At 31.7% G+C, this 13,528-nt stretch overlaps 1 protein-coding gene across 12 annotated transcripts in view; it reads left to right on the top strand.

Moving 5' to 3' along the window:
* Positions 1–13,528, top strand: part of LOC144851787 (ryanodine receptor 2-like) — a 77,890-nt gene that overhangs the window by 14,026 nt on the left and 50,336 nt on the right. For 11 of the 12 annotated variants that reach the window (XM_078709405.1, XM_078709409.1, XM_078709399.1 and 8 more), the window contains exons 5-20: positions 390–465; positions 863–975; positions 2,361–2,472; positions 2,660–2,756; positions 4,220–4,294; positions 6,367–6,425; positions 6,888–6,985; positions 7,383–7,502; positions 8,796–8,837; positions 8,959–9,080; positions 9,552–9,676; positions 9,952–10,016; positions 10,611–10,746; positions 11,254–11,355; positions 12,012–12,264; positions 12,915–13,153. In XM_078709405.1, coding sequence (XP_078565531.1) covers positions 390–465; positions 863–975; positions 2,361–2,472; positions 2,660–2,756; positions 4,220–4,294; positions 6,367–6,425; positions 6,888–6,985; positions 7,383–7,502; positions 8,796–8,837; positions 8,959–9,080; positions 9,552–9,676; positions 9,952–10,016; positions 10,611–10,746; positions 11,254–11,355; positions 12,012–12,264; positions 12,915–13,153 — 1,834 coding nt within the window. Of the gene's footprint in view, positions 1–389; positions 466–862; positions 976–1,072; positions 1,081–2,360; positions 2,473–2,659; positions 2,757–4,219; positions 4,295–6,366; positions 6,426–6,887; positions 6,986–7,382; positions 7,503–8,795; positions 8,838–8,958; positions 9,081–9,551; positions 9,677–9,951; positions 10,017–10,610; positions 10,747–11,253; positions 11,356–12,011; positions 12,265–12,914; positions 13,154–13,528 lie in introns of those variants that run through there. The other variant, XM_078709408.1, reaches the window with a different exon arrangement.

Here is a 13,528-nt window from a genome sequence, read left to right as displayed (position 1 = left end):
TGATAATTTGAACAGTTTTTACTGTAGCTTCTATCAATTTATTGATAATTTCAGAATTTAAAGATATATTACACCCCTAAAAAATAATTATTTACCTGAAAAAATTTAAAGCAAAAAATAGTAAAATTGGCTGCCAGCCAATGGGTTTTTGGTTGTTGAATTTAACCGTTTATTTTGTCATTTTTTATCTGAAAAATTTTTTGATTATCTTTTAACTACAAAATAATCTATTCCAAGTCTGATTTAATTAATCTTCATTTTTCATGTTATTGGGGTACAATACATCTTTAATTATACAATAGAACCTTATTTATCAATGTTATGTTTTTATTTTAATCAGTTATTCATCATTCATTGAAAGTAAGTTCCCAGAATTGTTTTTGTTTTAGTATTTGTCGTGTTTACCGACCAGCTCGTCAACTGATAAACTAGCCTTTGATGTCGGTCTTCAGGAAACAGCGCAAGGTATGTCTTTATTTTAGTGAATATTTAAAATGATGTTATTTGTACTCTCAGAGTGCCCAGTACAGGACCAGGAGACTTGGTCCTTTCCTTTTTTTTTGGATGGTGTACCATTCCGTTCCTGCTTTGTGTAATGCATGTACAGATTTGACCAAAAGCATTAATCCAAAGGATGAGGCAATGTATTGTGGGTAAAACATCTTGCCTAAGGGATGCAAGAATATGTCACAGACAGATCTCGAACACATGCCTGTTGGATGCTAGGCCGATATCCCTACCATTACGCCACACCATCCTATCAACTTGATCATACAAACCATCTGGTTTAGTTCAGAGAAACTTTATAACATTTTTGTTTGCAATCTGGTAGAATAAAAGCCATTTAAAACATTTTTTTTAGGTGAGGCATGTTGGTGGACAATTCATCCAGCATCAAAGCAAAGGTCTGAGGGTGAGAAGGTCAGAGTGGGAGATGACCTCATACTTGTCAGTGTGTCATCAGAAAGATACCTTGTAAGTAGTAGCTTTAAGGACCACATTATATAATATAAAGGTCAGGGGTTAGGAATGTTAGAGTGGGGAATGACTTCATCCTGGTCAGTGTCAGAAAGATACCTTGTAATTACCTGTTACCACATTATATAATACACAAAGGTCAGCGGGTGAAATAGTCAGGCATGACCTTTGACCATTGAATGTTATAAATATTGAATATTATTTTAGTCATCTGGAATAATAGTAAATGATAAACATTCGTAAAAGGTTATTATATGCTAATGAGCAACAATGAATACTTAACAACAAAGAAACTGATAATAGGTTAAATGTAACTAACATCCTGGTTAGCAGTTTAGCATCTTGAACGCTCTTAAATCACGCTTTAACATTGAATTATTTTGATGAATATAATGAATGGTAAGAAAACAGTTGGCGTATCCTTTATCATCTTGTTACTGTTAATCATGATACAAGGCATCATCATCAGTAGATGCAAAGCCTTAACATGATGGGGAAAAAAACAATGGAGGAGGTTTTTGCGCGAACATGTAAACCTTAACTTTATCGGATAATGATTATATTTATTCGCATAGCATAGTTTAGAAATCTGTTTCATTAACGTGCTTGTTTATTTTTATTTTGCTTCAAAACGGATAACATCAACATTATATTTATATGCATAACAGCGTAGTTTAAAAACCGATTTCATTAACGTACTTGTTGATTTTTATGACTACAAAAGCATAGAGACAATGGTATGGACCAAAACCTTTGAATGATCAACTGTCAACTATACACCTGTTGAGATCCCGAACCCCTGCTTAGGTGACTTGATGCCTCTAAAAGAAATTACTGTTTTGTTTTTGCTTTTTTTTTTCGCTTCTTTAAATCATAAATTTTAATTAATGGAAAAGCATCGTAATCTAAGTTTCCGTGTTGCTTGGAAGAATTTTATGGTAATGGCCGATGAATTACACTTGTAATGAAGATTGAATGATGACTCTATTATTACATCCTTGGCATTCAGCCAAACGTTATTAACATTTTATAAGATTAATTTGTTGGATAAAAGTACACAAAATGGTTGTAAATAAACATTATTTATGTTTACTTAACATTTGACAGTAAACATGACATTTACTGAATATCCAAATAATGATAATATGTAATTGTACAAGAAAATAATACAAAAAGTCTAAAGTTGCTAAGCAACAAATAGTTGTTGTGTCAACAGACTACTTGTTTGCTAAGTGCATAATCCAAAAAAGATAATAATAATAATCATAATATGAATGTTATTTATGTTTTTACCCAAAACTATCTATATCTTTCCTCTCATTTTGTATTTTTTTTACTGTATGAAAATGCTTTCAATTTTCTACAATTTGTTATAATTTTAGCACATATCAACGCCTAAAGGAAATAGCAAATCAAGAGTGCAGGCATCATTCCAGAAGGCATTATGGACGGCAATGCCGGTCAGCTCTGGGTCTGTCAAATCACGGGCAATGGGTACGTTCAATACAGTGTATAAATACTATCAAATATAAGTATAAACGCTGTGTGGAACTAGGGTAGCTATACTATTTAAATGGGCATAACAACACTTCTGACCAAATATGGGTGCATCATTTCTATATATGGAATTATAGTTTTTGTTTACAACATAGGATGTGTCTGGACATTATCTTTTTCTCAGGTTTTCTAAATGGTTTAGATGTGTTGCGCTTCTCTCATGGTCACATCAATGAATTCCTGACAGTTCCAGAAGATTGTAAAGATGACAGTAGCATTAGGTATGTCATGAATTTCTATGGATTCCATTGCTTCACATGTAATACATTCTTCATTGCGAAACTGTTTTTTCAAAGTCACACTAAAGTCCTAGGCCGTGTTTCCGCAGCAAAAAAAAATAGTTTTATAATTGTTTAACCAATAAAGTGCGCATGATCAGTCATTACCAAACAACCAGATACCCAATCACATTGCAACATTTTGTCCTCTAGGTCAAAGGTTAAAAATTATCGCATTTAACCATGTTTCTACAGGCAGTTTATCGGTTAATTATCGGTTAATTTTTGGCTGCGGCAACAACAAATTAATAAATAAATAAAATAAAAAATAAAATTAACTGTAGCTTTGAGATTTCTATTAGATTAGTTCAAATCCCAAAGATACTAATTAATATGAAAATTTACAGTTTTTATGCAAATTTTATGCTATAAGAAATTAATTGTTTTTCAATTTTTATTTTTTTTTAAATTTTCCATTTTTACTGTATTTTTTACGAAAAAAAAGGGATGGTTAGACCAGTTTTAAAACTTCACCACAAAATAAAATTATTGCACATTTATATTATCATCCAAGCAAAGAAATCAAATTGAATAGGGACTTGGTTCCCTGGACGAACTAGGGTTAATTACGTAGCATCAAAACATTAGCTTGAAAAATTAAATTATTTTGCTACAAAGTTTAATTAATAATCATATTACCATGAACATAATTTCATTATATCTTGCATGTTTGGTTGTCTAAGAATTGAGATAAATTTCAAAATTTTAAGTACCGGCCTTAAGAGATATGATTCCTCTTAATTACTTTAAAGCATAATAAATCTCTTTAAACGACATTAACAGAGAATGTCTATCTAAACCTTTCTGTGATACAACTCCTCAAGATATTTTGTTATCTTTTGAAATTACTTACATTTTTAGCTGATCAAAACAAAGTACCGACGACATTATGATAACATGTATCACATCAGAGAATGTTGAGTTTGTTTATAGTAAATGCTATTACCGTAGTAACAAATTGTGCCGTTTATGTTTTTTTAATGTGAAAATACTCTGAAGATACACTGAATGAAGGCTAGATGTAATTGAGTAAAGTGTTAAATTGAAAATTAATTCTAATTGTCCTAAACTTCTACCATGTTACCTTATTATGTTTGAGTAATTATTGCTCATAATATTAAGCTTTAATTTAAGTTGACTACCTAAGCTTCTAAACATATTATAGTCGCTAGGGAACTATTGACAGTGTCCCCTGACAGCAAGGTGTATGAGGTATACTGTAGTATTTCATGGACCTCACTTTTTTAACTGCGATATCAGAGTTAGCTCTCAAATACTATTTTAAACGGTTACTCTATTTGTTTTTCCTTTGAAAATGATAAAATGATTGATGGCCCCATATATCCTCCTTATATTGATTAAATTTTATTTTTTTTAAACCTATTATCATATTACTTGTTTTTTAGTGAGGTTGTTTACGAATGTGGAGAAGTGTCAACATACGCCAGATCACTTTGGTCAATTGAGTTGATATCTAAACGGTAAGGCTTTAATGGTAATTTACTAAATAAACAAAATAGATAGTTAATTGACATTTGCAAAGCATCTTTACTTCTAAGATCAATTTACGAGGGAGATATAAAAATAATTAACTATTGGAACTTGTCAGCGGTCTTACCAAGAAAATCGACATTACACCATAATTATTCATTTATTCTTTATTTCGTAATCATTAGTGTACATATAAAAATATATAGTATAAAAAAAGATTCTTTATATACACAACTATACAAAATACAGATACAATAACAATCACCCATTGACCACAGGCTGGCAAATATATTAAAACGTTTGCATTAATTGCTGAGCCAGGGAATTTCTCATAATGCACATAACCAAAACATTATAAGGCCAATTTACACAGACGAGCAGTAACGGTAAATAATATAGAATCTATGTTATTCCTTATAACCATTCACACACACCAATGTGCAGATGGTTGGTTTTACGCTCAAGATAGATACAGATTCTACGTAGGACAAGCTATACGGTTTTCTGCTTACCGTTACCACTCGTCTCTGTAAATTGGCCTTTAGAGTGTTTAATTCTTAGTGAAAACCATAAATAGATTTTCTGATTATTCTGGTTTCTTTGAAAGATAATAAACCATTACTACCTGTAAATTAAGTAATGCATTATTGTAACAAAATTGAAGCTTTCTCAAATTATAATTATAATATAATAATTATAACATTATCAACAGTCAATTTACATTATCAAATGTATAAAATAAGTTTAGATAATCACTATTTTTAGAATATATTCTAATCCAAAATCAGAATAAGATATTTATTGCATTTAAAGACTTATTTCAATTTCTTTGTTGCTTATCATTGTGGCGGCAATATCTGCTTAAATTATAATTTATTAATACATAGTAAAGATGAAAAGTAAAGATGAATACTATATATACACAAATTATATAACTTATATTAAATAATAATTTCTTGATACATTGTAAAGATGAAAATAAATGATGGATACTATATATATATACACATACTATATATCAGGAAAGAAATAGGTGCTGCATAGGCAGGATCATGTATAAAAATAAAACATACTATATAACTTATAGTTGAATATTAATATTTGCGTGGTATTATTGAATTTATCATATTCCTTGTTATTCTATTGTTATTATTAAGTATATTTTTGGTATTGATTTTATAATATAGTATCTACCACTACTAGATATGGAATATAAATTTAATAGTTCCACATACAGAATATTTTATTATCTCTGAATATGTGCATCTTCCTATCTATTATGTGTTTTACACTTTATTGAGGGATAAACTGAATGCATGATAGTAAGAATTCTCAAAATGAGGCCACCCACTGTAGTTTAATGGATGACAAAAGTTTATTCTGGATTCAAATCATATTCAAGAAAATGTTATAGTTTAAACAGGGAGATGTTTTCCTATAAATAAAACATACATCTACAGAAATTCATGATATTTAGCAATTAAAGTTACATTACATGGTACTAAATTGGTTTATTAAGCTAAAATAACAATCAAAACATCACAGATGCATAATCTCTGTGATGAAAAAATGGACACTGATTGATGACATGCCTCATTTTGCAAAATAGCTAGTGAGTAGAATAACAACCCAGTGATAATGTTTAGAAAGAAAGAAATGTAAAAACATTAATGCTAGATGCTAGTAAGACAAGGAAAAAGTTGAGTCGAGTGGCCAAGCGGTTAAGTTAGGGGCTCCGCTGCAAACCATAGTTATACAATCGGCACAGGTTCAAGTCACTCCTCCATCATTGTTTTGATAAGGACTTAAAACTGGAGGTGCAGTCTGGTTTGTGTGCACTTTAAAGAATCCAGTAAATCTTTCGGAAGAGTAGGGGGTTACCCCGGTGTACTGGTCCATTCAGCCCCTGTTGTTGTGGACAGACAAACTCGACATGAAGGAACCCTTAGAGGAGTAGAAAGTTGTGGTGTCGTCCCAGTAGGCTGCAAGTCGCAGGTTATACCCCCCATTACATTTACATTTAAATGCTATATAAATTTCAATGTATGTTTGATCTTTTCAGATGGAATGGTAGTTATCTAGCTTGGGGACAACCTTGTCGAATTAAACATATAACATCAGGTATTAATTTCTAATATTTTAATTATTACTTTACTGTTTACCTTTCTTTGCCATCTTTTCCAGTCATATCATCTCGTATGTCTGTTCTCTACCTTTGTCTTTCATAAACAATAGCAAGCACATCACAATAGACATAAACAACATAACTTCCTGGTCATTCATTATCTGAGTGTAGTCCTGATTGTGTCACTCATGTTTCGTATTTCACCTGAAAGGTGTGACCAGCTTTGCTGACCATACTAAACAAGCTTGTATTGAATATAAATAGGAATTCATCTTAGAGCCTGTTCAGACTTTACAATTTACACGTGTAATGGTCGCGTGTGGTGTAAGTTTTTAGATAAACCAGCTGTCTCAAAAACTTAACTCAAGAGTTGGATATTTCAATTATTGAAGTCCGAACACAGCCTTAGTTCATCTTGTATTGTTTATATTTTCTTAATTTATTTGTTTCTTTTATAGGAAAGTATCTTGCCATTAATGAAGAAAAAGATGTTTTTATTGCACCGAAGACAAATGCTGACTATACTAGCAGTGTATTTTGCCTCAGGCAGTCAAAGGTATGCGAGACCAATATATTTGAAATTACATTTGTGGATTCTCCTGGTGGACTGTCCTGGATTCTTCTGGTGGACTATCCTTGAGTCTTCTTTAAACTCTGTCTACAATATCAAACTTTATGTGACAAAAACTGTGATGTGGCCATATTATGAACATGATGATGTCAGATGTCATATCACTACTACAGTATGTATTTGGGAATATCACTACCATATTTGGGCACATCACCCTTTTTTTGTCAAACTAGTTTGATAGTGTAGCCAGAGCTTTAGTGCCATGGATTCTTTTGTGATAGACTTTAGTGATGTTACACCAATTCTATAAAAACTCATAGGTCATTGACCTGCTGAATATACTGGTCTATCTTACTGATGTTTACTTATTTTGAATATTTAGGAAGAACAGGAAGAATTTGACAACAAAGGGGAACTAGGAATGCGGCAAGCGGAAATAAAGTATGGAGACTCAACTGTCTTCATTCAACACTGTTCATCTGGACTCTGGTTAACATACTTAGTGAGTAGATTCAGATTTATTTGGTCCTTGCAGAAATTCATGACAGGCACAATCGCTCACATAAAAATACAATGACATACAAAGGTAAAAAAGGGTAAAGGTATATACATTTTGTCCTCGAGCTTAATTGGAAACTGAGTAAATTCGGATTAGACCCTCCACGGACCCACGGCAGCCAGCAGTGCAGCGCCTACCAGATCAGCACACAGGGAGACGATTCCCTACTCTTTGCAAATAGTGTACCAAGTTCTTTAACAAAATATATATAAGAAAAAAATAAAGATAACCTAGAAGAGTTGTAATAAAGATACACTATACAATAGACAACAAGTTGATTCAACAGTGTTTGTCATTGAAAGCACGGATGGAAAAAGGGACGAATGAATTTAGATATCTGTTAGTTCTACATAGTGTGCTACGTAGTCTCTTTCCTGACCTTAACCATACATAATCTTGGTGTAATAGATGTTTATCATTTAGTATTTATACCCTTTGTCTTTTCTAGGATTTTTGCGGTACATGTTACATCAATTGAGTTACTTTCCTTAAGCTCTGTCTACACTATCAAACTTTATTTGACAAAAAATTGTGATGTGTCCATATATGGACATGATGATGTCATATCACTACCATATTTGGGAATACCACTACCATATTTGGGCACATCACACTTTTTTTGTCAAACTAGTTTGATACGACAGACCTTATTAAAAGAAAGAACAGCATTTATGTCATAAAACTACCATTACCTTCACTGAATGACTCAAAAGCATCTTTTGAACATATATCTGTACTATTGTTGTAACTGAAAGCAAAAACATAAATAGCAATACAAAACTAAATACAATTTAAAGAACATGATAATACAGAATTTATTTTGTTAACTGCTGTACTTTTTATTCTATTAAAAATTGTACTTTACTTATAAACTCTGACGTCGCTCCTCTTTCTTAATTTATAGTCTAATTATAACTGATGTGCCTTTCATCCTCAGCATTTTAATCAGCATATCTTTAAGAAAATCGTAGTGTGCCAATGGAATTGATATTTGAGAATAATTGTTTATAATCGTCTTACATATTCTGTGCAAAATCTTGCTCTATTATGTTTCAAAACTTGCATCTAATTTCAGCAACAGTCTTGTGTCCGAATTCAGTCTAAATCAGGGTGGGATTATATTCGAGGATGAGACTGAGGGTATGCTCAAATATGGTATATAAATACTAGAAGAATATGAAATTGATTTAACACCAGACTAATCTAATCTTTTTTGTCATTGCTTTAATTTTCTAGGTTTCAGACACTGGAGTTTCTGGGCAAGTGGCAGAAAGAAAGGTACAAAATTAAAGACTTATAAATAGATTATTATAAAAAAACAAAAATAATCAACATATCTAATGTAATATACAAGCTTTATGAATATTCAAATTACTGTAGTTAAATCTGCATATTACAGGTGGTGGTGCACTCTGAAGGTCATATGGATGACGGATTCTCTGTTGTCCGAGCTCGTCAGGAGGAATCGAGATCGGCAGGTATCATCAGAAAAAGTGCCACAATATTCCATTTATTTATCCGGTATGTCAAAAAAGAATTATTTTTTTATTTATTTTTTATTTTGACACCATCCAACAACAACAAGCACAACTTGGCAGGATTTGAACCAATGACTCTGGGATTAATAAGCAAGCACCAAGCAACATTTCCATTAAAATTATTATTCTACTGAATACTGAAATGCTTTATTTGTCCAGTATCATAATAAATAACAATAGAAATTCCTTCTTAAATATTGGCAAATATTAGTACAAAAAAAAAACAGATAAATGTAATATAAAAAAAAATTCATATACAGAATTCACACACATTATTGCACAAAACTTAAGTTTTAATGTGCGGTTACAAGTTGGAAGTGAAATTTCGATAAAAGTGCATAAAACCCTTACAAAGTTCATTGAACAAATATTGTATAAATTAGTCAATAAAATCAATCAATAACCAATACAAATCAAAAAATAATAATCAATCAATAATCTATTCTATTTACAGAGCTCTTGATTCTTTAAGAAATGAAATGGATGACCGAGCATTATGGGATAGATTCTCATTAGACGATCTTATTAAATGTTTAGAGGACCTTATTAAGTATTTTGAAGAACCTGAAACGGACATAGGTAAGTTAATTTAGTTTGACCCCAAAATGTTAAAAAAATGCCCATATCAATTCTAATATGTGGAGGAGGTGATAAATTTCATAGACTTTGAATGTTGACTTAAGCCATAGAGGTATTGTACAGTACAACTAGAGTGTAAACTTCAACATAATCACAGCTTTCCTGCTCTGCATCATTTCGCTGTTACCTAGTTTCCTCTCTAGGAAAATTATACCTTTTTTAATGACTCTATTATATCTTGAAAACTTTTTATATCAATTTGAAACTTTTTTCAGCTTATGAAGAAAAACAGAAAAAAATGAAAGCTTTACGTAATCGGCAAGATTTATTTTATGAAGAGGTATATTATCTATATTAAACATTTGTAATTAATTGTATTAACATATTGTTTATTAAGTTATATACAGTAGAATGCATATTAAGGTGTGTCCCAAAGGGGTTGTACTGTATGTATAGGATCAGTGGCTGTATTCACCAATCAGAATTGAGATATTTTCCTTAAATATTAAGTATTTCAATTAATTCAATAAATATTTAAGTATTTCTCTTAAATTGTATTCACTAAATTTGAAATGTAAATGTTTCCCTTAGCCTAAGTGTGAATCTTCAAAAACTGAATTTTGTTAAAGGTCTAAATCCTATTCATTGAAATGTCAAACAAATTATCTCCATGTGTAAACATTGTGACCCAATCATGATTTGAATTTAATTTTTTTAAATTTTTATAAATTCTATTTATTTTACTTTATTTTTTAATTGTTTTATGTTAATGTCTTGTCAAATTGTATTTTTGTGAGGGTCCCTAATGATCAGCTTCGACTGGATGGACCACCCCTGTAAAATATTTTTATATATAAAAATAAAATGAAAAATATTTCATAATAAAAATTAATAATAAAATAAATAATTTCATTTTATTTTCATATTTTTTCAGGGTATGGTGTCACTGGTGCTTGATACAATAGATAAACTTAGCCTGTACAAGACTGGCCGTGATTTTGGTGCTATAGCAGGGGCAAGTGCTGGTGAATCGTGGAAAGAGATACTCAACTACCTCTACAAATTAATAGGTAGAAATACTACTGACTCGGGTATAAGCCCATCCTTATAGGTATAAGCCCATTCTGGGTGTCAGCCTAATCTAAAGTATACCCTGCTTGAACACAAAATTTATTAGTCTATATTATATTACACATAATAAATTCCTGTCATTTGATTGGACGATTGTGGGTCACATGGTGTGCAATAGTACGCACTACTGACTCGGGTATAAGCCTATCTTTAGGTTTAAGCTCATTCTAGGTGTATACCTGAGGTATACCCTGCTTGAACACAAAATTTAGTAGTCTATATTATATAACACCTAAATAAATTCCTGTCATTTGATTGGACAATTGTGGGTCACATGGTGTGCAATAGTATGCTGTTTCATTTTAGTTTTGTTATATATTTATATATTTTATTTCCGTCTGATTACGAATTTTGACTTTATAGAAAAATATCTATTTCTTAAATCAATAACTAAAAAAAAATATTTGTTACATGTTTTCATAATTGTGTTTCCAAATATTTTTCAGCTGCGATGATACGGCATAACCATAGCAACTGTGCCTTATTTGCTCAAGCAGCTAAACTTGATTGGCTAGTTGGTAGACTTGAGAATCAACAAGCTTCGAGTGGTATGTACATTTAATGTCTTCTGCGAGTTTCCAATCAAGAATTAATGGGCTGAGACATTGTATGACAATAGTGCCAGTTATGTATTACTAATGGCAAGACATACATTTCAATCAATAAATTCCATAACAACAGCATGAAGGGCTTAATTTAATTTTTTTTTTGCACTAGCTAACCAGGGTAGTTAATAATTTTCTACTATTTTGGACTAGTTCTAAATTTAGTTTCTAAATATAGTTTCACTCATATATATTTCACTTGTGTATCACTATAACAAATAGTATTTTTAAATTTTCAATGAATAATTCTCCATAATTTATATTAAATAGACCATTACATTTGTATTTCTTATTTAATTAAATCAAAAGGCAAAATACTGAAAAAAATGACAATGCTGTGGGTGTCAGTGGCTGGATCTCAATTGAGATACAAAAAAAAGCAAAAAGCTAAATCAAAACGATAAAGTAAAACAGCCAGAAAAGTTAACAGAGCTTTTGGGCAACACTAGCCCTTCATCAGTGCAAGTGAAGGTACTTGGACAAAGATAGATAGATATATCAGGCAAGCGCTTATTTAATTAAAGATAGACTAATTCAATTAATTGAATTGTATACCAACCATATATCAAAATGTTTTTGTTTTATTTACATAAACACAGGTGTTCTTGAAGTGTTACATTGTGTGCTAATTGGCAGTCCGGAGGCTCTTCACATAATTAAAGAACAGCATATCAAATCAATGATATCACAACTTGAACGACACGGCCGTGATCACAAAGTTCTTGACGTACTCTGCGCATTATGCGTCGGTGATGGCGTCGCCGTTCGTGCCAATCAAAACCTTATCTGTGAAAATTTACTCCCAGCTCGCGATCTGCTTTTACAAACTGCATTAGTTGATGAAATTATTAGGTAAGTGGTTTTATTTATTCATTAAATGTAAATATTAGTGCAACGAAAAAAAATATTTTAATTTAATCGTTTACAAATATAATCTGTTTAATAATGCATATACGTTACATTTGCCAACAGATATATCTCATCTTAATGGAACATTAAACAATACAGTATACAATACCCATTCTGTTAATGACACATTGAGTGTTAAGTATCAGATTCTAGTAGCATTACAATTCTCTTCTTGTACTGTACTTACTTCAGTATACTATTGACTCACTTGTGTTCATGTACAGTATAGTACTGTATGTCTACCTCAGTAAAAAAATACAGTAGAACCCTTTCTTTGAGACACTCTATTTAGGCACACTTCCTCATTAAATTAACAATTAATAAGGGGACACTTTTTGGGTTTCAAAGGTGTCCCCTTAATAGAGGTTTTACTGTACATGCCTTTAAGTATCTCTATCAAGGGGATACTGGTGGGTCCCAAAGGTGTCCCCTTAATAGAGGTTGTACTGTCCCATCCCATGACTTCACTAGTACATATCCATGACTCTAATAACAATATATAATATTACATAACTACTGTAGAAATATGTATTTAATATAATGTATGCTGTTGTACTGTCTCTATTGACAACAAATACTTCTCTATGTTATAGTTTAAGACCCAATATCTTTATTGGGTTAAGTACGGGTGCTGCAATATATAAGAAATGGTACTATGAGGTAGCTATAGATGAAGTGGAGACGGCCAATGCTAGGCCGCCTCATATCCGTATTGGCTGGGCTACAACAGACAGCTTCAGGCCTTACCCTAGAGGAGGTGAAGGCTGGGGAAGCAATGGAGTCGGGGACGATCTAGGCTCTTTTGCCTTTGATGGACTGAATATATGGACTGGTAAGTAATGATGTCATGGCCTGCAAGTATTATCAGCAGTAGTGTTAGTTGTACTCATCTAATGAAAATTAATTTCACTATAAAGTCTACACTATCAAACTGTATGTGACACCAAAATGTGATGTGCCCATGTATGGACATGATGATGTCATATCACTACCATATTTGAGCATATCACTACCATATTTAGGTACATCACACTTTTGTTGTAAAACTAGTTTGATTGTGTAGAAGAGCTTTAGAAGGATAGGTAAACAGGTCTTTGGAATTAGGTCCTTTGTCCTTAAAGCATATTACATGTCCCAAATCCTATTGTTAATTGCACACGACATCACACTAGCTTGATAGTGTAGACAGAGCTTTAGAACATTATTT

This window comes from Antedon bifida, chromosome 9 (genome assembly GCF_963402885.1).
Source record: "Antedon bifida chromosome 9, ecAntBifi1.1, whole genome shotgun sequence".
Lineage (NCBI taxonomy): Eukaryota > Metazoa > Echinodermata > Crinoidea > Comatulida > Antedonidae > Antedon > Antedon bifida.
This window is presented reverse-complemented; position numbering and strand designations above follow the sequence as displayed.